The sequence below is a fragment of the Eremothecium sinecaudum genome, chromosome VII, assembly GCF_001548555.1.
Source record: "Eremothecium sinecaudum strain ATCC 58844 chromosome VII, complete sequence".
In the NCBI taxonomy this organism is placed as follows: domain Eukaryota; kingdom Fungi; phylum Ascomycota; class Saccharomycetes; order Saccharomycetales; family Saccharomycetaceae; genus Eremothecium; species Eremothecium sinecaudum.
Window position 1 is genome coordinate 483,409 of NC_030898.1, and position 19,633 is coordinate 503,041.

At 40.0% G+C, this 19,633-nt stretch overlaps 12 protein-coding genes and 1 non-coding gene across 13 annotated transcripts; 4 read left to right on the forward strand and 9 right to left on the reverse strand.

The window, feature by feature from the left end:
- Positions 1 to 44: 44 nt before the first annotated feature.
- Positions 45 to 2,624, reverse strand: PDC2 (Pdc2p; the record flags this gene model as incomplete). The annotated part of the gene is made up of 1 exon (XM_018133607.1): positions 45 to 2,624. One exon carries the CDS (start codon positions 2,622 to 2,624, stop codon positions 45 to 47), a length of 2,580 nt encoding a protein of 859 aa, XP_017989230.1.
- A 600-nt stretch (positions 2,625 to 3,224) lies between these two features.
- Positions 3,225 to 4,604, forward strand: STN1 (Stn1p; the record flags this gene model as incomplete). Its single annotated transcript, XM_018133606.1, has 1 exon — positions 3,225 to 4,604. One exon carries the CDS (start codon positions 3,225 to 3,227, stop codon positions 4,602 to 4,604), a length of 1,380 nt encoding a protein of 459 aa, XP_017989231.1.
- Positions 4,605 to 4,790: 186 nt separating this feature from the next.
- Positions 4,791 to 5,939, forward strand: RRP8 (25S rRNA (adenine645-N1)-methyltransferase; the record flags this gene model as incomplete). Its single annotated transcript, XM_018133605.1, has 1 exon — positions 4,791 to 5,939. The coding sequence occupies one exon, from the start codon at positions 4,791 to 4,793 to the stop codon at positions 5,937 to 5,939; it is 1,149 nt and encodes a 382-aa protein (XP_017989232.1).
- A 35-nt stretch (positions 5,940 to 5,974) lies between these two features.
- On the reverse strand, positions 5,975 to 6,565 carry TVP23 (Tvp23p; the record flags this gene model as incomplete). The annotated part of the gene is made up of 1 exon (XM_018133604.1): positions 5,975 to 6,565. One exon carries the CDS (start codon positions 6,563 to 6,565, stop codon positions 5,975 to 5,977), a length of 591 nt encoding a protein of 196 aa, XP_017989233.1.
- A 213-nt stretch (positions 6,566 to 6,778) lies between these two features.
- Positions 6,779 to 6,850, reverse strand: AW171_hschr74262. The gene has a single exon. It is a non-coding gene; the product is annotated as a tRNA-Glu (tRNA).
- Positions 6,851 to 7,126: 276 nt separating this feature from the next.
- Positions 7,127 to 8,917, forward strand: AW171_hschr74263 (alpha-mannosyltransferase; the record flags this gene model as incomplete). The annotated part of the gene is made up of 1 exon (XM_018133603.1): positions 7,127 to 8,917. The coding sequence occupies one exon, from the start codon at positions 7,127 to 7,129 to the stop codon at positions 8,915 to 8,917; it is 1,791 nt and encodes a 596-aa protein (XP_017989234.1).
- Positions 8,918 to 9,153: 236 nt separating this feature from the next.
- AW171_hschr74264 (HGL101Cp) lies at positions 9,154 to 11,139 on the reverse strand (the record flags this gene model as incomplete). The annotated part of the gene is made up of 1 exon (XM_018133602.1): positions 9,154 to 11,139. One exon carries the CDS (start codon positions 11,137 to 11,139, stop codon positions 9,154 to 9,156), a length of 1,986 nt encoding a protein of 661 aa, XP_017989235.1.
- A 744-nt stretch (positions 11,140 to 11,883) lies between these two features.
- Positions 11,884 to 13,434, reverse strand: DUR3 (Dur3p; the record flags this gene model as incomplete). Its single annotated transcript, XM_018133601.1, has 1 exon — positions 11,884 to 13,434. The coding sequence occupies one exon, from the start codon at positions 13,432 to 13,434 to the stop codon at positions 11,884 to 11,886; it is 1,551 nt and encodes a 516-aa protein (XP_017989236.1).
- A 288-nt stretch (positions 13,435 to 13,722) lies between these two features.
- BUR6 (negative cofactor 2 transcription regulator complex subunit BUR6) lies at positions 13,723 to 14,088 on the reverse strand (the record flags this gene model as incomplete). The annotated part of the gene is made up of 1 exon (XM_018133600.1): positions 13,723 to 14,088. One exon carries the CDS (start codon positions 14,086 to 14,088, stop codon positions 13,723 to 13,725), a length of 366 nt encoding a protein of 121 aa, XP_017989237.1.
- Positions 14,089 to 14,258: 170 nt separating this feature from the next.
- SSS1 (translocon subunit SSS1) lies at positions 14,259 to 14,471 on the reverse strand (the record flags this gene model as incomplete). Its single annotated transcript, XM_018133599.1, has 1 exon — positions 14,259 to 14,471. One exon carries the CDS (start codon positions 14,469 to 14,471, stop codon positions 14,259 to 14,261), a length of 213 nt encoding a protein of 70 aa, XP_017989238.1.
- Positions 14,472 to 14,721: 250 nt separating this feature from the next.
- Positions 14,722 to 15,516, reverse strand: RRP1 (Rrp1p; the record flags this gene model as incomplete). The annotated part of the gene is made up of 1 exon (XM_018133598.1): positions 14,722 to 15,516. One exon carries the CDS (start codon positions 15,514 to 15,516, stop codon positions 14,722 to 14,724), a length of 795 nt encoding a protein of 264 aa, XP_017989239.1.
- Positions 15,517 to 15,714: 198 nt separating this feature from the next.
- On the reverse strand, positions 15,715 to 16,698 carry SLU7 (mRNA splicing protein SLU7; the record flags this gene model as incomplete). Its single annotated transcript, XM_018133597.1, has 1 exon — positions 15,715 to 16,698. One exon carries the CDS (start codon positions 16,696 to 16,698, stop codon positions 15,715 to 15,717), a length of 984 nt encoding a protein of 327 aa, XP_017989240.1.
- A 585-nt stretch (positions 16,699 to 17,283) lies between these two features.
- On the forward strand, positions 17,284 to 19,593 carry VTC5 (Vtc5p; the record flags this gene model as incomplete). Its single annotated transcript, XM_018133596.1, has 1 exon — positions 17,284 to 19,593. The coding sequence occupies one exon, from the start codon at positions 17,284 to 17,286 to the stop codon at positions 19,591 to 19,593; it is 2,310 nt and encodes a 769-aa protein (XP_017989241.1).
- Positions 19,594 to 19,633: the final 40 nt, after the last annotated feature.

The window sequence follows — 19,633 nt, forward strand, 5'->3', positions numbered from 1 at the left end:
TGCCCGTAGCAAAATAACGTATTATTAAATATAATATGATAATGCTAGGAAGGTGAAGTATCACGCATCATAGATGGAGAAATATCGCTAGAATGCTTTGGGAAAGTGTTGAAAAAAAGGTTGCCATCGACAGGTAATTGGCTAACAGAGGTTTGCATTATATCTTGGGTCTTATTTTCTGGCAAATTTAATAAATGGGTTTCAAGCCTTAATTCTCTTTTTCGTTTATCTTCAACACTCAAAAACTGTCGAGCCTTCCTGATCTTCTTGAGACAGCTATTGTAGCTGGATTTCATTTCAGCTAAAGCGCTTTCAGATAATCCTACTTCGCGTATTTCTGCATGCTTCAAGATGCTTGCCATCGACTTTGCAATATCAACATTGGTTTGTAGTGTTGCTAACATAACTAACCTTTCACTATTCAGTGAAGCAGAAGTATTAGTCGATAGTTGGTTTAAGTAACTGTGAAGATCTTCAACATTGAGATCGTCAGATGACAAAACTGTGGGTGAAGGTAATGCCAAATCAATATTTTCGCCGGGCACAGTAGTGGATGGTGGTGCTGATGACACTGTTCCTCCTGTTTGTACTGATGCTATTCCCTGATGCACATGAGGGAGACTGGAATTATCTATATGTGATATAGTACCAAATGGTGGTGAATTTTCTTCTTGAGAATCGGAGTGTGATTTATGGGACATATGTGTTGGAGTACGGCTAATTACAATTTTAGCAGATGGAGTATTTCCACTAGTTGCAGTTGTCGCAGTTATAGGGTTTTCCAAATCAAATAAGTCATCAAAAAATTGATGGGTTATCATTTGTTGTTGCATAGCGCTAACAAATATTTCATCTGTTTTGTCTATCAATGCGCTAACAGTTGCTCCCCTCGGTGAAATCAAGTCGTTTGAATTATCAATAGTTGAGGTGTTTTCCATGGCATTTTCCGGATTTTGCGTGTATGTTTGAAGAGGGCTGTCAGATTCTGCTAATTGCTCTTCTCTGACAGTAGGGTGAGAGCGCGAACCAAACGAGTCCAAATGGAATGGCTCTTGACTGTCAGTGAGTTCATTAGCCTGAGATGTAACATCAAGTTGGTTATCAGAGCCTTCAAAACTTAACTCATTGTCATCAGGTTCCCATTGGTCTACAATAGCACTCTCGATGATCTCCTCGGAGCTTAAAAAGTTAGTATTCTTGTTCTCAATATTTAAGTCCAATAACATCTCATAATCCCACTTTTTCAAACAAAAATATCGCTGGCATAGTAAATTTAGTTTCGACTCCAGAGCCTCATTCTTCTTAAATGCCATACTAACAGATTCGTTTAGTCTAATAGAGTTGTTAGGTAATATACCCGATGATTTCCAATTGGCTTTGATAGTATCAGTTGGTATAGCTTCCCAGGCGACTTTAATAAATTTGAATGCATTAGACATTGTTAACATGGATTGTTCATAAGAGAGAAGGGGTTTGATTCCACCATTCTTCTTTGCGAGATTCTCCTGCAGGTCTATTAAAGCCTTGTATTGCTGGATTCTATATCCAGTTTTAAACTCATCTAAGACCCCCCAGTTAAAGGGAAGAAACCTAGAACTTGCAGAGGTAAAAATTAATTGAATGTTCTTCAGATGTAAATTAATAATTCTGTGCGAACACGAATCATCCAATATTATCCAGATCTTACGATTATCTGCCACCAGTCTCTTGTCCCATGCGCTTAGCCAATCATGGAACAAATTACTTGTCAGCCAAGACTTCCTGTTACTGTAGTATGTCAAACCAAATTTCTTAGCCATCTGTTCCCCCAGGCGCGAACCCGAATGCATAGTACGTTGAGCACTAATTGTGCTATCTCCTGTACCGCTGCTATAGCCACTATGCGAAGCTGGCCTTTTATTACCAGCTGAATAATTACTGCCCTCATCTGGAAAGTAGTTCCTAAAATTTATATAGTTTTCATACTTTCCGACAACAAGTGGCATCATCTTCTCACTCCCTGTCACATTGGCACAAAGCATAACAGTAACAACTTCCATACGCTTTCTAACATCTGATTTCTCATATTGATCGAAGCATAACGGTAAGTTATAAGCCAAAAATGTCTCATCAAGGGTAAAGAGGTCATCTGCTGGTAGCTGCGATAAGAACTCCTTCAAAGCAGAGCGCTCTTCAAAAGTCCAGACTTTAGGTGGTTTCCGCAGCTCTGCATCCATACTAATATCCATAGTTGATAATAAGTGCGAAATCCACTTATAACTAAATGAACCATTACCTTCACGCATCTCTGGTGGAATACGATGCCATATTGATTGTGCAGTATCTTGAATAATGGGAGGCATCACTGGAATGCCATTCCATATAGATTGAGAAATCCATTCCTGCAATATTCGGCGAACTAGCATATTATTTGGTTTTCGTAATCTGTTAGCATCCTTTTCATATCCTCGAGTATTCATAAATACTGATTTCTTTGCTAACAGACGAGATACAGTTCCCTGAGAAGGGCATTTAGGTAACTGATATGCTTCATACGCCCAACGTGCTAATTCCAGTTGAGTCCATCTCGGATGTTTTTCCGCCATTAGACATATATTATATTTTTGTTCGATGGAAAGGCCCATTTTAATCGAATGTAGTAGGTTAAACAGCAAATAAATGCAAATATACCCAACAGCAGGCGAAAATAAAAGCAGTTGTGATTAACGTCGCCTTTATTAAACACTACAGTGTCCAGCTAGTCAAAATTACCCTCTTGTTCCTTAGATTTTGCTACACTTAGTAGTTATTTTATTAGGGCCAATTTATAATGAATTTTATTTTTTAATATCTCCGTATTGAAAGTTTGTAATAAAAGGCATCAAGTAATTAAAACTGGCATATTAATAAGACAGTCTACTTTCTGGGTCCACATTCTGACTCAATAACGTCTCCATGGTTATGTAGTTTATTGTTGAAGCTTATAATGCATCGATTTCGCTTATCTGGTTCTTCTGGAGCTGTTGGCCTCTACATCTTCATCTTAGAGAAGGGTATAACTTTATAAAATAGTCATATCAGGCGTTAAAATTACTCTAATGTGTAGTAATTCCTTCTGCATGTGTTTAGAGCCATTTTTATTTGTTATGGGCCTTTCTGGTCTGCTTTATGTATAACCGTAAGACCCGCATGAAGTTTGATCTGTAAAACAACTATGAATAAAACCCGAAAAGGTGAGCGTGGTGATGGACGATCATACCGATCATATTATCCACTATGAGAGGCTAAGGAACATTGCTGGAGTTAAGTTCCCGGTTGAGCGAGATCTCGTTGTGCCCTATTTTCATCCTAGACTGCTTCCATTGTCCCAATATTACAATAAGACTATCAATGTTTTCATCAAAGACATAGAGTCTTGCTTGGCGATATCGATTAAGCTATATAAGTACTATAATCATCAATCAAACTGTGGTCCCTATCTAACATTATGGTTTCTAAACAATCCTGTTAATAAGGTGAAGATAGTAGGCTGCGTAATAGGAAGTAGTTCGCGCAGGAAAGATGGGGAGGAGATTCTGTTGCTGAGGATAGATGATTGTACAGGGACAATATGGTGCCAAATGGTGAATGATGGCTCCATATGTGCATTACGTGAAGGATTATATGGATTTACTGTGGCGGTTACCGGTTATTTGGAATTGGCAAATACGATAACGGTTACTGGAGCCTCATACACAATTATGGCTGATAAAATCACTGTCGTTCCAAGTCTTCGAGATGAGGTTCAATTCTGGGAAATAACTACTTTGTGTAGGGAAGAACTGCATCGCCTATGGGAGCTGGATATAATAGTTGTGAACAGGTTTTATACATCAACAAATCAATATGAAAGCAGTTCTCTTTCAGAATGCTCAGAAGTGGACTTAATTAGTGATGCTGTGAGTGAATGGCAAATTTCAAGTCCATATCGGTGCGATAGCGGTTATAGTGAGCGTATAAGTAGTGCAGATTCTAGAGCTGAGACGGAAAACGATCCTGGTTTCAAGTATCAACAACTAAAGACCTATTCACAGCCCAATATCCAGGTAAGATATACATTAAACCAGTACAAAATATATTTGATCGAGTGGTTTTTGGAAAATATCGATGTGCCCCAGATACCATACTATGAACCTTACGAGAATGCGATGGTCTTATCTCAAATTCTGGAGGCAATAGCCACTGTGCGTTTCTACAACAGTTCAGGAAAGACTAAGACGATCAAGGAAATTAAAATGGAACTATATGATACCTCTATAGTGTATTTTGAATCGATGGGAATTATCGGTATTGCTGGTGAGCAGAAACACCTTATAGTGAAACTTAAGAAATTAAAGGAATTCATCACAAGTAGGATTGGAACGTGGACCAAGCTGCAATTGGCATCAGGAAAGGTTTTTTACAAGCATGTAAGAGATAGGTCAGGTCTTGGAAACCTTACAAAGAAGTTCATCTTAATGCTAGTAAAAGCGATACTTCGACATTATTTATCAAAATCGAATGTAAAAATAAGCGACTGGTTTATGGAGACACCAGCGCCGGAATATATACTACTAAGGCTAAATTACAATAGCACCGAGATCTGAGAGTATGCAGGACTACACGATCAGGTTTTAACATTCTTTTTCTGTCAGTATGAATCCTATTTTGTTAATGCTGACACCGTTTTTAACGAGGTGTAAAGAATTTAAAATTTTGAAAAACCTTTCTAAATACTGTGAGATGAGATGACTTACTGACACTAATAGAATAAACTCAACAGTATCATCAATATGGGATTATTTCAGGTTGAGGGATGGGATTTAGATTCCAAGCAGGTGTTATTTCATAGTGCAAATAAAAAATTGAATATAAAGAAGAATGATAGAAAGGCAAGAAAGAACAACAAGCTAAAGGATGCAAAATCAAAGGAAGAAATAGAAGAATCAAAGAAAGACATAAAGGAACCAAAGAAGGACATAGAAGAGGTCACAACTCAGAAGATAAAATCTGATTCTGCTACAAAGAAACGTCCACATGATCAGGAATCAGAACCATCTTCAAGTAATAAGAAGGTAACTCCCAACACCAAAAAACCGCCTTTAACTCCTCTCCAGCAGAAAATGTTAGCTAAACTTTCAGGATCCAGGTTCCGGTGGATTAATGAGCAGCTCTACACCATTAGTTCTAATGATGCACTTAAGTTAATGAAAGAACAACCAGCTCTTTTTGACGAATACCACGAGGGTTTTAGGTCCCAGGTTCAATCTTGGCCAGAAAATCCAGTCGATGTTTTTGTCCAACAAATAAAAGCCAGAGCTATGAAGCCAGTTAATGCACCTGGTGGTTTGCCAGGTCTTAAAGATAAGAAGATTGTTCTTGCCGACATGGGTTGTGGGGAGGCTACTTTAGCATTACATGTCAACGAGATGTTCAAGAATCATAATAAGAGAACCAAGTACAAAAAGAACTGGGAGGTGCATAGCTTTGACCTTAAAAAAGCCAATGATAGAATAACTGTTGCTGATATCAAAAATGTCCCACTGCCGGATAATTCGTGCACTATAGTGGTTTTCTGTCTTGCGTTAATGGGAACCAATTTCTTAGATTTTATTAAAGAGGCTTACAGGATCTTAGCGCCCCGAGGTGAGCTATGGATAGCCGAAATCAAGTCTCGTTTTAGCGATAATGGTGATGAATTTGTTAATGCACTTAAGTTGAATGGTTTTTTCCACAAAACTACAGATGACCAGAACAAAATGTTCACAAGGTTTGAATTCTTTAAGCCACCCAAGGAAATCCTTGAGGAAAGAAAGGCTAAACTGGAAAGAAGGCAGAAGTTCATCGAAGTTGAGACAGAAAAGGAAGAATTGGAGAAGAAGAGAACTAGTACGCCTGAAGGTAAGTGGCTGTTGAAACCATGTATATACAAGCGAAGGTAATCATTTTTCCTGCTCATTTGTACATTAGTGACTATTTATAAATTAAATAAAGACCTAAATCTGGCAAGTTTCTGAATTCCATCGAAGTTACTGGATAACATATCTGTGAGCGATCCCGATTTACTGCTTTTCGCTTGAGGATCCCATTTATCACAGCAATGAAAACCGTAAGCATTGTAACCAGTTAACCCACACGCTAGTATTGTCAGTAGTAGGTATATGAATTGAAACCGTAGAAGACATAATAACCCAAATATTCCCCATACGACTGGCGTAACATAGCAGGACCACCAAAATAGCCTGGAGTCTATTGGATTTACACCAGGGCCTTGATACTGAGGGTATTGCTTATATGACTCGAAACTGAAAGGTGAAGTTTCTAGATTAGAATCCGCATCATACCACCAACGTAGTTGAACAAGTCTCCTGCCGCAAATATTCTTCGTGATGTAGAAATCCAGTGCTATTAAAAGCGTTATAACTATGAATTGAGCTGTAAATGAAAGAAACCATGATCCCAAAATGTAGAACACAATTGGAACTGCTTTTCCTGATAGATGCAACGACAGTGCAAAGGGATCTGTAGACTTGAGTATAGTTTTATAGAACGTTCTCGCAGACTCCATGGTCAAGTAACGTTTTATAACCGACTTGGTAGTAGCTGTGCTTCAATCCCCTTTAAGATGACTTCTTACGCTCTTTCCAAAAAGAGAAATCTACAATACAGACGACCTGGAAGTAAAAATGAACAACTCTTCACCTCAAGTGAAGAAATAACAAAGGACAACTATATACATATTCGAGTTATTAACTTGTGACTGTTGTGAACAGATGAAATTCTCCGATACCGGGAGTCGAACCCGGGTCTCCACGGTGAAAGCGTGGTGTGATAGCCGTTACACTATATCGGACTTGTACGGATATTACTTCAACACAATACACAACACCGTTAATCATCAGTCACGCGGAAGTTTTACAAGGTTTAATTTCAACGGTTCATGAATGTCATTCAGCGTTATCTTATCACTATTACCATAGAAGAACATTAACTCATCGCCATGTTATTAACTGACTATGCATTTATCGTACTATTTTACTTTTCAACCTCTAATTTACTTTAATCTGTGTATTAAAAGTACTACTTAATGTATATATTCGCGCTAGTATTGGGTTAAATTAATGAATTAATGATGCCAGTGAAGCTAAGAAAGAAACAAGTTATGGTTTTGGGGACAATATTCTTTTTTGTCTGTACTTTCCTCCTTTCAGTACATCCAAGTAACGATGGGAATCGTCACTTTTCATCAAGAATTCAATCGGGTTTTGAATCAGTATTTAATAGTGCAAATGAAATCGTTGTAACAAGTACCTGGTTAGGAAACGGAAATGATCCATACTATGTGAAGGTTTTAGAGGGTTTGAAGCGATACAGACCGTTAGATCGTCCTGAAGATCCCTCGATCTTTAAATCAGAGGCTCTTTGTGAGATTTACCATTTAAGTTCACATGACGGTAAAGATAGTAAAGTTCAGTCCTATGAGAATTTATACAATTGTTTTAATGTGCCGGAACAACTTATGGCAGAACTAAAAATACAGCATTCAGGATTCATTAGCTTTATTTCATCTCATTTGAAGCCATCTGAGTCTGCTTTTAAGCGATTATTTCCTAGAGGGAAAGGTATCGTTACTGTTGGTGGTTCTAGTCGTAGTATTTTGGCATTTACTATGATAAAGACATTGAGGGAAAGGGGCACTACTCTGCCGGTGGAGGTTTTTATTCCCAGTTATGAAGGAAGGGATGATCAATTCTGCAAACGTATCAAATCTATGAATGCAATCTGCATTGATGAAAAACCAATATTTGGCGATTCAAAAGAAAAAATTGAACCCCAACAAGCTAATGCTATAGCTCTGTTAGTTAGTAGTTTTAAAGAGGTCTTATTCATTGAGGCTGGCAATATTCCTCTGAAGGACCTGGACCAAGTGTTCAATAGTAAGGCGTACAAAGAAAATGGTCTAGTCCTATGGCCAGATATTTCAACTAGAACGACCTCGCCCTCTTTTTATGAAATGGCAGGCATATCTGTGGATTTCACCAAAAGAATAAGGTATTATTCCGATGATGTGAATCCTCCATATATGTACACGGATATGGAGAGCGATGATATAGAACAATTTAACAAAAAAGAAGTTCCATTCCATGACCTAGCTGGAACAGTTCCCAATTATTCCACAGCTTCAGGGCAGCTAATAGTTAATAAGAATACGCACCTCAAAACTCTACTGTTGTCACTATACTATAACATATATGGTAATGATTGGTTTTATGAAATGTTCTCACAAAAGTCTAATAGCGAAGCGCATAAGGAAACGTATATTCTAGCAGCACATGCATTAATGCAACCTTACTACCAAGTAAAAACCCTCCCTACCTATGAGGCTGAGAAAAAGCAGGACTACAAAAGCATTTTACTACATCGCAATTTCAGACAAGACTACGAACGGTGGCGGAATGCCAAAAAGGAGGTAAAACACAAACATGGATCTAAGAAGAATAAAAATAAATTAATGGAACTCAAACCGAACTATAGTTTTGAGAAACACTTCGTTAAAGCTTACATGGAACCTCCAGATGAGGAAAGGATAGATATTATGTTCATTCATTCGAGTTTACATGAACTCGTTCCAAGCGACATTCTGAAGTCAGATGTACCTATTGATGACACTGGTAAGAACTTTAGATCGTTTAAAAGTTTAAAGCTTATTAATAACTTTGATTTTGAGTATTTCACCTATGAGACGCTCCAGGAATATATTTGTGACGAGGACAGAATCGAGTTTGATTACTTGCGCAATAAACTGGGCAGCGAATTCGGAAGCTATGATGCTGTGTGTGAATATATTGAGCGTCGTGTACAGATGTTAAAAGATACCCATGATGAGGTTATTGGCGTAGTCAAGAAATATACTAATTAATGTTTCTTTGTATATTTTTAACTTTATTTTTTTTTCTTCTTAATGTAAGACTCAAAGCGCACTTAAACTTCCAAATTAAAATAAATTGAAATCACAACACTCCAATAACCAATTATTTGAGTTTGTAGCCTGCACAAAGAATTTAAAATATCTAGCATTCTCGAAAAATGTATAAGGCTTAACATCATTTCACAGAAGGTTGAATTATGTAGTTGTTTTCGCGTAACACGTTATATCTATGTAAATAGTTGGGTATTTTGCTTACTCTCTGGATGTACTTGCATTTCGTATTTCTTATATTCATTCAGCTCAGCTTTCACTGAGTGCACGAATGATAATCCTTTGATTGACATCATCAATTGCCTTCTTTCTTTTAGGAAGTTTTTATCGCTTCTTCTATATTCCAAATGGGAATATGTGTCATTGACATATATATCATCGGCAAATTCTAGCCTTTTATGAGATTTATCGGATTTTTCAGATGTTGCAGAATCTGTGGGCGAAGAGATGCTAATTGAACTCGTAGAGGAACAGTTTTGACGGGGCATAGTAACATTAATATGAACTGTCTTCCAATTGACTTGTAAATTGTTTAAAATTCTGTCTTCCTGAGTATGGTCTTTATCTAGCGTAATTCTTTCTTCGGAGCCACGAAATAGCTGCGCACCTTTGCCAATTGGTCTACGATTGGATCTTGGTGGGGGTGTTAAGCTTGAAACTTGATCATCCATGTTATTTCCACCAACGCCAGTATTTATGTAGTGCCCCAGCTTTGAAAAATCGTGAATCAAATCGTAGTCTATTTCATACGTTATGGAATTTCTTCTTTCCTCATTCTGTTCCTCTTTGACTGTTTCCTTGTCAGCTTCATTGGAAACTGTGCCAGTGAGAATTTTATTGTTAGTAGTAACCGGTGTCTCTTCACCACCATTTTTTAGCAACAACGAATCAAATACTAGATCTATGTCGAACAACCCGTTGTCCGTTTTTTCGGCAGAAGGTACTGATATATCATCGCCTAATCCATTCGAGTCCAAAATTGTCTGCGTAGGAGAATTATTTTTGATTTCAATCCCTTCCCCAGCATTAGCATCATTTGATAAATTTGAGTCCAAAGCACGTTTCTTCCTCTTCAAAGGTGGAATGAACTTCTTGAGGAGAGAACCAAGCTTCGACCTTGTTCGTTTAAGTTGGATCTGTTCACTGCCTTTGTTATCAACCGGTATTTTCCCCGATGGTTCAACGATTTCTGAAGCCGACGGTGGATTGGCAGATAAACCCGGTTGTTCATCAATTTGAACCACTGTTGGAGCTATTAGCAATGGGACCTTTGTCGTAATTTCACTGTGTTCACTGGTGGTAGTTCCAGAAGTGGATAAATTAGACCGAGTCATCGTGCTCTGCTGTGAACCGACACTTGAAGTCGCAGTCCCTGTTGAAACAAGTGGCGACTTCGGAAGAGAAACCTGCCCTCCCGTCACAGAGGCAAAACCTGTAGACCTAACTGAGTCGTTACGCTTTATTTTAGTTTCCACTTTGCCATAATCTTTTTTAGCGTCTGCGTCACTGCTACTTTCGTCACCCATTGCATGGGTAGCTGAAAGTGCAGCAGCAGCGGCAGCGGCAGCAGTAGTAGATCTGCTTCTGCTATATAAGCTACTGGACCTGCGTGGCCACCTATTTCGGTCCTGCGAGATTTCATATTCTGTGGCACTCGATAACATCGCAGGAGCAGTAGCGTGGGTTACCATAGGCGGCAAAGCGGTACCAGAATCGACAGCAAGCTGACTCCCCCCATTCGTGACTGAAGGAAGACTTTGAGATTCCTTCATCCGATATATCTTGCTTAAACTATAAGCACGACGTTGATCTGACCTTTCATCAATCACTACCGTATTCGAGTACATAGAATACTGATCTCTTGGCCGCATCAATTGAGACCTTGGAGTAAAGCTCTCGCCATTAGGAAACTGGAATTTCTGCTTCATTTGCGTCCGCTGAAGTTGGTAAGGGGTCAATTGAAGCTCACTTATAGAACGCCGGACGTGGCTATTCAAATTGCCAGTACTAGTACTTTTTTTAATGGTTAGGCGCCGTCTTTTACCCCAATCCTGACCAACGACTTCTGGAATCTGAAACAAATCACTTGTCGACTGAGAGCGAGGCACATACACCTTCCCTTGTGAACGATCAGATTTTAGCCCAAATGTTCCCCCTAACATCCAAATTATCGATATGACCACAATTTCACTCAAACAGTAGTATCCGCAATAGGTACAACAGGGAATTTCGACAAGATAATAACGCCTATTGAATGTAAACAGCACCCGCTGCAATAACCCTACAACTTTTAGAGTCAATAGAGAGTTCAAAACCAAAAACGATCTTTCTATGATGGGAACAGCTGTTTATGGTAAACAGACTTCCTTATAGGTTTAATATGTAACTGAGATAACCACTAGCCGATAGTGCTTTAACAACATTCAACAATCGCAAATCAGCTGAATGAAAATCTTTACAACCGATGGATGGTAAACAGTAATTAAATGAATCCTTAGTTTAATTAATTCTTTCACCTTTTTAAACTTACGTATAGGTATCGACGTGTAAAAAGAGGTCGGGTAGATCCACCTTCCTAAACAGAAAAAAGAAGAAGGGATTTCTTAATTGATAAATTACAATTGTATGTAATACCACAATATTGGCGTCATTAATCTATCTAATGTTATATACGCGACAGTCTTTGTTTAGACATCGTCTTAAATAATAATTTTACTTGTTTCAGAATTTATGTTATGCGTTTCAAACAAAATGCGAAAGATTTGCGTTACATGAACGATTTGTTGTCATATGGTACAGGTCCATAAAAGAAGCCAGCAATGTGTTTTAAGTGATTAGCGTTATTATATTCTGCAAAAATATGATGTGCCGCATGCGAGGTCTTGTGACATGTCATCTTGGCAGTATTATATGGGTGGAAAAATTAAGGTAGAATCCTTGGTCTCGTCACTGTGGTAATCTTCGCTTATGGTTCCTTTTGTGTTATTTTGTTCTGGGCTAATTGGTGCTAATAATGATAGGGGCCAAAAATGGTAGAGAATGCTTCTTATTACAAAGATGAGGAAGGCGGATATAATGCTTCCGACCGGGGCAGCAACTAGGGCGCCAAAGACACCCCAGTCGTCGAGATAGAGTCCATTAAGGAGGAGAAGGAGACGACCACCCTCGTGGGCGCTGTGGTAATAGATTGAACCGAAAATGAAGACACTTAAAATACCACCAAGACCACCTCCAACAACTTCCCAAGCAGTGAGATAGGAGTGAGATTTACGATGAAGTCCAAACATCATGACCGGTATGACCGAGCTGGAAAGGAGGTCCACGATAAGGTAGATATTTAGAATGTCTTGTGCGATGAGGCCAACGATAACGACTGGGACCATCACAATAAGGACGATTGAGCGCACGTATAGAAGGGACAGTTTGTTGCGGAAGACGCTGCTTGCGATAGTGGAGACAAGCGCGCTCTGCAGGGTGTCTAGGGCGCAAGTGGAGATGACGATTGTAATTGCAAGGACAAGTCCAACAATACCGGCACTTTGGTGGGCGAGTAAGTCGAAAAATGGAACTGATTCGGAGGATGCAATTGGAACATAACCTGCCCACACTGCTAGCATACCGGTCATGCCGACTAGTGTAAGCACGCAAAGAAGCACAAAAGTTGCAATGGCGCATCCAATGAAGAGGTCTTTGTCTGAGCGTGCAGCAAACGTCCGGAGCCAGAAGCCTGACATAAAGAAATCGTTGGTGAATATAGCAACCGTCAAGATGTATAATAGCTTCCAGCCTAGTGGCTTTGCCTCTAATAATCCGCTATCAAGTACAGCTTGATGGTCAATTTTTAGATTCGTTGCGACAGCGATGGTACCCGCGACTAGCAATACTAAAACAATACCTGTCTGAATGGTGTCAGTGATAAACGAAATATGAAAACCACCTAGTGTGGTATATATAGTCGTTACAACGCACTGAACTATCACTACAGCAAGCCCACTTTTCCCTGTCAACGCCTCGTAGGCCAAGTTCACAGAAGAAACTTCGGAAACCATGTAAAGGAATAGGTTTAATACCGTACAAATACTCAAATACACTCCTGCTACCGTCCCAAACCGCTGATATACCCACTCAGTTAACAAAAACCCTTCTGGACATCGCTTTCTAATTAAAGGTCCAAAGTACGCAAAGAGCATCATTGGCAATGCTGACGTGAGCGAATATACTAATAAACCATGTAGGCCTGCAACGTTCGCCATTTGCGGGTATGCGACAAGCATACCGCATCCAAATGACGTTGCAATAAAGTTTAGAGCGAGAGGCACACCCTTCTGTGTGCCGTTTGCGGAAATGAATGAACTTCCCGAACTTTTAAAGTATGCAATAGTACAAGATACAATTAGCATAACTGCAAATAATGGCCAAACAATAGCGTTGGCAGCTACACTTGAGAGTACCGACATGGTTGCAAGTTTTTCTTTTGGGGAGGTTTATCAATAGAACAATCTAGTGAGTAACATTTTACTCTTATATATATACAGGAGCTTTATTTTGCCGGCTTCGTTCATTAACTTGTACCCTGTATAAATTTTTGAACAACAATATTCAGTTAAAGTTCTTTTACTCGTATACCCTTCCACAACGATGATGAAAATTCATCACGACGTACTAAGTGATACAACTCACATGACCTTACCATCTAACGTGTGTGGAGCGATGGCCTGCGCCTAAAAACACGCCTGGTCACATATTTAGGCTTCTATATCCCCACCTGCAGCACCTGCATCTTCAGCATCCGAAGGAACAGCATCTGGACATACAATTTCGCGTAAAAAGTCGAACTTTTCATCTGCCATAATGGTCTTCTTCATAATATCTCCACTAATACGCTTAGATCCCTGCTCACGTGCCACCTGACTGGACTTCTCTACTAGCATTGCAATGAAAAACTCGAGAGAGCGCCCAGTAATCACTGGTGTTGCTTGAGAAACTTTTCCTATATCCTCATCTGTTTGCATTATTTTCTTTATTTTGGCGGGAGGAAAGTGTGTTTTAATCTTATCAAAAGGAGATGAACCCTCTGTATTCGATACATGTTCTTCAAGACTGCCGTCCATTATCTTAGATCTATTTCGTAGTTTTGAGCTGTCTGTTTTGGAGAAGAGGACGGTGGCGGTAAAAGATTGTTTTTTTTTTTCACAGTACACGCTTAATATATATATATATATATATATATATAATATATATACATATATAAATATATCTCAAAAAGGCTATACACATGTATTCATACAATTAAGTACCTAATTGGAATATGGATTAACTTAATGGCATACCCAATGACACCAACACCTAGAAAGCCAATACCAACAGCTCTGACGATTTGCATAAACTCTTTTTGGTTAGGTTTGTTACACTTGGAAATGAATGCAGAACCCTCCCTAACGAATTGTAAAGGAGCTTCCGCTAGCTTCTCGATACTGTTAGAGTTCTTTGCCATTGTGAAGAACTATGAAGGTTGAGCAGGCAAAGTTCGATTGTAGCGTTCTTAATTCCTTAGTAGTTATTGATATGCCTAGCTGTCCTATTTTAATTTTTGCTCCTTGTAAGATTTAGAAAAGTTCTTATAAGGCCGGGTAACGCTAATCCCGAGTAGCTTTAACCAGCTCTAATAGTAATTAATATATAGACTACTTGGTAGGAATGCGGGTCCCAGTTTGGTGCATGCATGCTTGATGAAATATATGCAGTTAGAATCCATGCCATTCCTCTGGGTCTGATTCCTCTTCCTGTTCCTCTGATATCACATCCCAGTCACGGAATCTCTGATCTTGCAGAAAGTCTTCTTTAATCTTGTTACGAATTACCTTACTGTTATCGGTATTAGATGCTAAGCGCTCAAATATCGCAATAAATTGAGCTATTGGGGTCTTTTGGATTAGTTCACGCTGCTCCTCGACGGAAAAGTTGTGCTCATCTTCTTCGCTTTCATCCGTAACTGCAACTCTCTCCCACTCGTCCGCAAAAATGTCAATGATGTGTAGGGGAATTCCATTATAGACCTTGGTATCACCGCTGAGGGGCAGCTTTTGAAGCACGGCAGTGATGTATTTGGTCACGAGCTCTTCATCCCATTGGCGTTCACGGAGATATTTTAGCTGATGGTAGAATACTAGACGCACAAGAAGGAGGTATTTGTCTAGACGGTGGTGATCAATGTTGTACCATTCGAGACACAGGACTTTCCAGAATGCTAGTGAAAAACGGATAAAAGCCTTGTCGCGTACAGCAACGTCTGTAGAACCTTCGAGGAACAAAAGATGTAGTTCACCTAGCTGACATGCAAGCCGCTGCTGTGGCCTTGGTCTGTCACTAAACCACATGGCGTAATATAGACCTTTCCAAAGTTGATCGAACTGGAGCTGAGACTGCGTCCTGAACTGTTTTGTGGTGATGAAGGAGCGCAAAGAGGCTAGCGCATCCTCTCTGGTCTTCCTACTATTGGAAGCAAGCTTTCTAACTAAAGGTGATGCCTGGATCGACATATTATATGCTGTAGTTGAGTTCAGAGATGGTGACAGGCTTGAAGATGAGCATCTTTCAATTTTAGCTATGAAAATTTTATTAACGCGATGAGCTTAAAAAAGAAATGCTGATTTTATACAACTGAACTATTATACAAGGCGGTAGTAAATGCTTGTTGGAGTGTTGGACGAGCAGATGCTGGTAATTGATTGCTATTATCACCCCTTGTTTGCTCCATTTGTCCTTGTACCGTTCTCTCCGGCACTGCGCTCCTTGCTCGACTCGCCATTCTTATGCGCATCACTCGTGGATCTATTATTGCCTCTCAGCAGCATGATTTCATACTTCGTAGGGTTGGCAGCCAATACGTGGCCCACTTTGCGTACATCAACATCGTCGTCCCGTATCCCGGACTGCGACTCAATGGACCGTACTTTTTTACTTAGCGCTTCAAGCTTAGTCGAGTCCCCATTCAAGTGACGGTGAAACATCTTAGTCTCGGGGTCCAAAGAACCCAGCTCATCAGTCTTATATAACCTAGACTTCGGGTCGTAGCGTATTTCGTCCGAATTGAAATCGTCAAGGTATAACGCTTTGTCGTCGCGCGCCCTAATTGACGGCACACCCTCACTCGAGTCACCACGCACTTGTTGATCTTCCAACAAACCCAGCTTGTATCTCTCCACCTGCCAGTCGAGATCCTCAACAGAATCCTCCTCCACCGCACCAACACAAGCTCCTGTTTGCCCCGCGGTCACGTGAGCTCTCCGCTCTGATCTCCTCTCGTGATCCTCCGCATCGTATCCAAACCATCGGTCGCGTTTCGCGTCGTACTTTAGGCCTGCCTCGTCCCGCACTGCAAATGCACCACCTGCTTCTCCAATCACGCCACCTTCTCTCCTCTGTTTCCGAGGCCGCTCCAGGCAGTCTCGCTTCTTGTGGGCAGCCGAACCACAGTTCTCGCACCGGCTACCTCCGAGCCGCTTACCTCGGCCGCCAGAGACCTCACCCACAACTTTGAACACATCCACAATTTCAGACCCCATCTTGGGCTCCGAGTGGTCAATCGGCACCTGACCGTGAACAAGCCGATGATGACTCAACTTGTCTTCACCATCACCTTCCCCATCAACTCCATCACCCTTAAGGTACCACGGGCGCTCTCGTATAAACTTTGGAATGTGCTTATTCTCCTCTACCATCCTAAAATTTCCTGTTTTACATAATGTTTTAATTGAAGAATGGCGATGGTACTTTTTTTTCTAATTCATTATACCACTTTGAAATGTACCACACGGTATAAAAGCTTCAATCCGAACAACCAGTATACCAATATGACTTAACAAGACATATTCCCGATAGATTTGCTGTCCCATTCTTTGCACCCACATGTATTTCCCTTTCTGAACATGATTGCCTTCTTTCGTATACTGTAATATCACAGTTGTCATATATTAACCAGTAATAACTAAATTATACAACATTAATACCCGCTTAAACACGTCAATTAACCCATATCTAGATGCCTGTAAGTTCCTGACCATGGATTTTCAATACCAGCGATCCTAACACAGTAATCACGTTGAAAGTTTATTCGTTTAAAATAAGCGTTTTTTCGCGGAGAGTCACTTTTACGTACACATAAGAACAAAAGGCAAACTAATTATCCTTGAAACAGAAAACGGCTTACGTTTTATCGATATATTATAACTTTAATCTTTTATTAGCCAGTAGAAAAATTCGAAAGCTATGGCCTATCGAAGGTAATGCTAAGCAAGAGTTAATACATGAGGTTAGGTAAAAACATAGCGTATAAGTCAGTTCCTGAGTGGAAGCTGAACAGTATAAATTATAACAAGTTGAAGCGCGACATAAAAGAAGTTGCAAGCAGTCAAAATTATGGTAATGATGATGAGTTATTGTGCAAGTTATTTGAGTCTTTTCAGGAGCAGTTTAGGATTACGAATGTGTTTGTTTGTTTAAAGATCAGGCAGGTTAATGCAAGGTTAGTCGGTATAGCGTCGAAAATTGTGGAGTTGAACAAGGCTAACGAAATTCCTGCTGAGAGTACGAAGTTTAATGCTACGCGGCTCCACTTGGAATACTGCAGTTTGGAACTTCAGCAGTTGTCGAGGTATATTAATTTACAAAGAGTGGCTTTACGGAAGTTGACAAGGAAGTTTAAGCGGTATTATTGGAACAAGGCTGTCGCGAAGGATTTCGTTTTGGAGTTGAACTCTTGTGATGAGCTTCATTACGGACAGGAAGGGATATCCTTTATGAACGCTGACCTGGAGCCTATTTTGGCAGAAATTTCTCTGCTTTTACGGGCATTGATTAACGTAGGCAATGGGACAATTGGGTACGGGGACAGAGAGCTGGAATATCTGCTCCTCGAAAAGACAATTGTTGATACTACAGTTAAGTCTTGTTTAGAATTTGATGCACTGTTTTTGGGCAAGTACCACCACTTACAAACATTTGTATTGGCGAAGGACCAAGTGGACGACGTTAAGGCGCTTCTTATCAAGTCGGGCTACCATGTGGTGGATAAGCAAGATTGGCAGCAGCTTTCACAGATCGAGAATGAGACCGATAACGGGATACCAAATAGTAGGCAAGCGACGAAGTTAGACATGGGGACGTTATCGACATTACCGCACTCGTTACTTGAAATGATCCCTTTGGATTTTGCTTTCGCGCAGGACGATAAACACAATCAACACCCCAGTATACTTCTTCATGGACAGGGGGAAGATGAGTGTGTACTAATGTGCCATGTTGGTGGCATGCGCGGTCATATATGCACAAAGGATCTACCGCTTTCCACCGTACTTGAGACATTACTACAGAAACAGACAGAGCACGATGAGACATCATTATCTGCATTAGATGCAATGTGTCTTGATTGGATTAAAACACATCACCTGGGTATGTCAGATATCATAATAAATACGAAAAGGACAAGGTTTTTTGTTAGAAAACAAACTATAATTGGAGAAGAGATCCATCACACAGCATACTTAATTGCAATTGATGAGAACGTTACTGTTAATAATGAACTACACTTAAAACATGCCTTCTTGGAAATACGGAAGTTGAGTAGCCATGTGTCTCCCAATAAACATGACATGCCGCTAATCAGGATATGCGGTTATTTACTTGATAACGGCATTGCCTGTTGCCCAATTGATCCTAAACACACACTATGGAACTTAGGACACCAATTAAAGGACAGCAGTCAAGAATTTATTGATGAAGAGTTCTGCAACATTGTATCAGGGCAGATGTCAGCGACCGCCCTATTTAATCAAGGTAAGGAAAAGATGGCCAATATAGTGGAAATCCAGGGACAGAATCACTTTACAGGTAAGCAGGCGATACTATTGCCTCCCATAGACACTAGAAATGATACCCTACCAGTTTATGGAGACTGGAATCATTGTAATGTTGAAGAATCGGCAGAATTAAATCAGATATACGGCGAGGATGAGCATGGCGGCTTCATTAGATTTAACAGGGACTTTATTGAGGCATTTTATCACTGTCTTGAAACGCTCAGTTTTTTTTTCACTCATGGGCCTGGAAAGCACAGCGATCAATGTGAAGATGCATACGAGGCGTTATTGCAGCCTTCACCGGAGAGAAACGGGTCTTATGCTACATTTGATCAAAGTACTAGCTCTTCAATCAGTCCTGTACATCCCATGATGTACTCTACATGGGATCCGGAAGGGCTTTTTCATAATGAAGTTGGAGGCGAGCAATTATACGCCTATAAACATGATGCAGTAATCTCAATATTTTATATTGTTACGCTCCTTATGTCCTGCATTACTACGGGTGCAACAATGGGCATAATATTCTCACTTTTTAGTGTAATTGGTAACGGTCAAACAGAATTTGAAGGAACAGTGTATATTACTTCATTGGTTTTAAGCTCTCTGGTCTTATCATTGGTATTAAGTTCCTTCAGCTTGCTGTTACTCTTCAGTCGATTCAAGGTTGCACCCTGGTGGCATTACACGAGTTGCGGGGCTGTTTTTTTCCTCGTGACTTCATGCGTTTGTTACGGTCTGGTTTCACTGTTCATCTAAGTCGTTTACAGTGGTATGTGATATATGTAATCTCTACTAT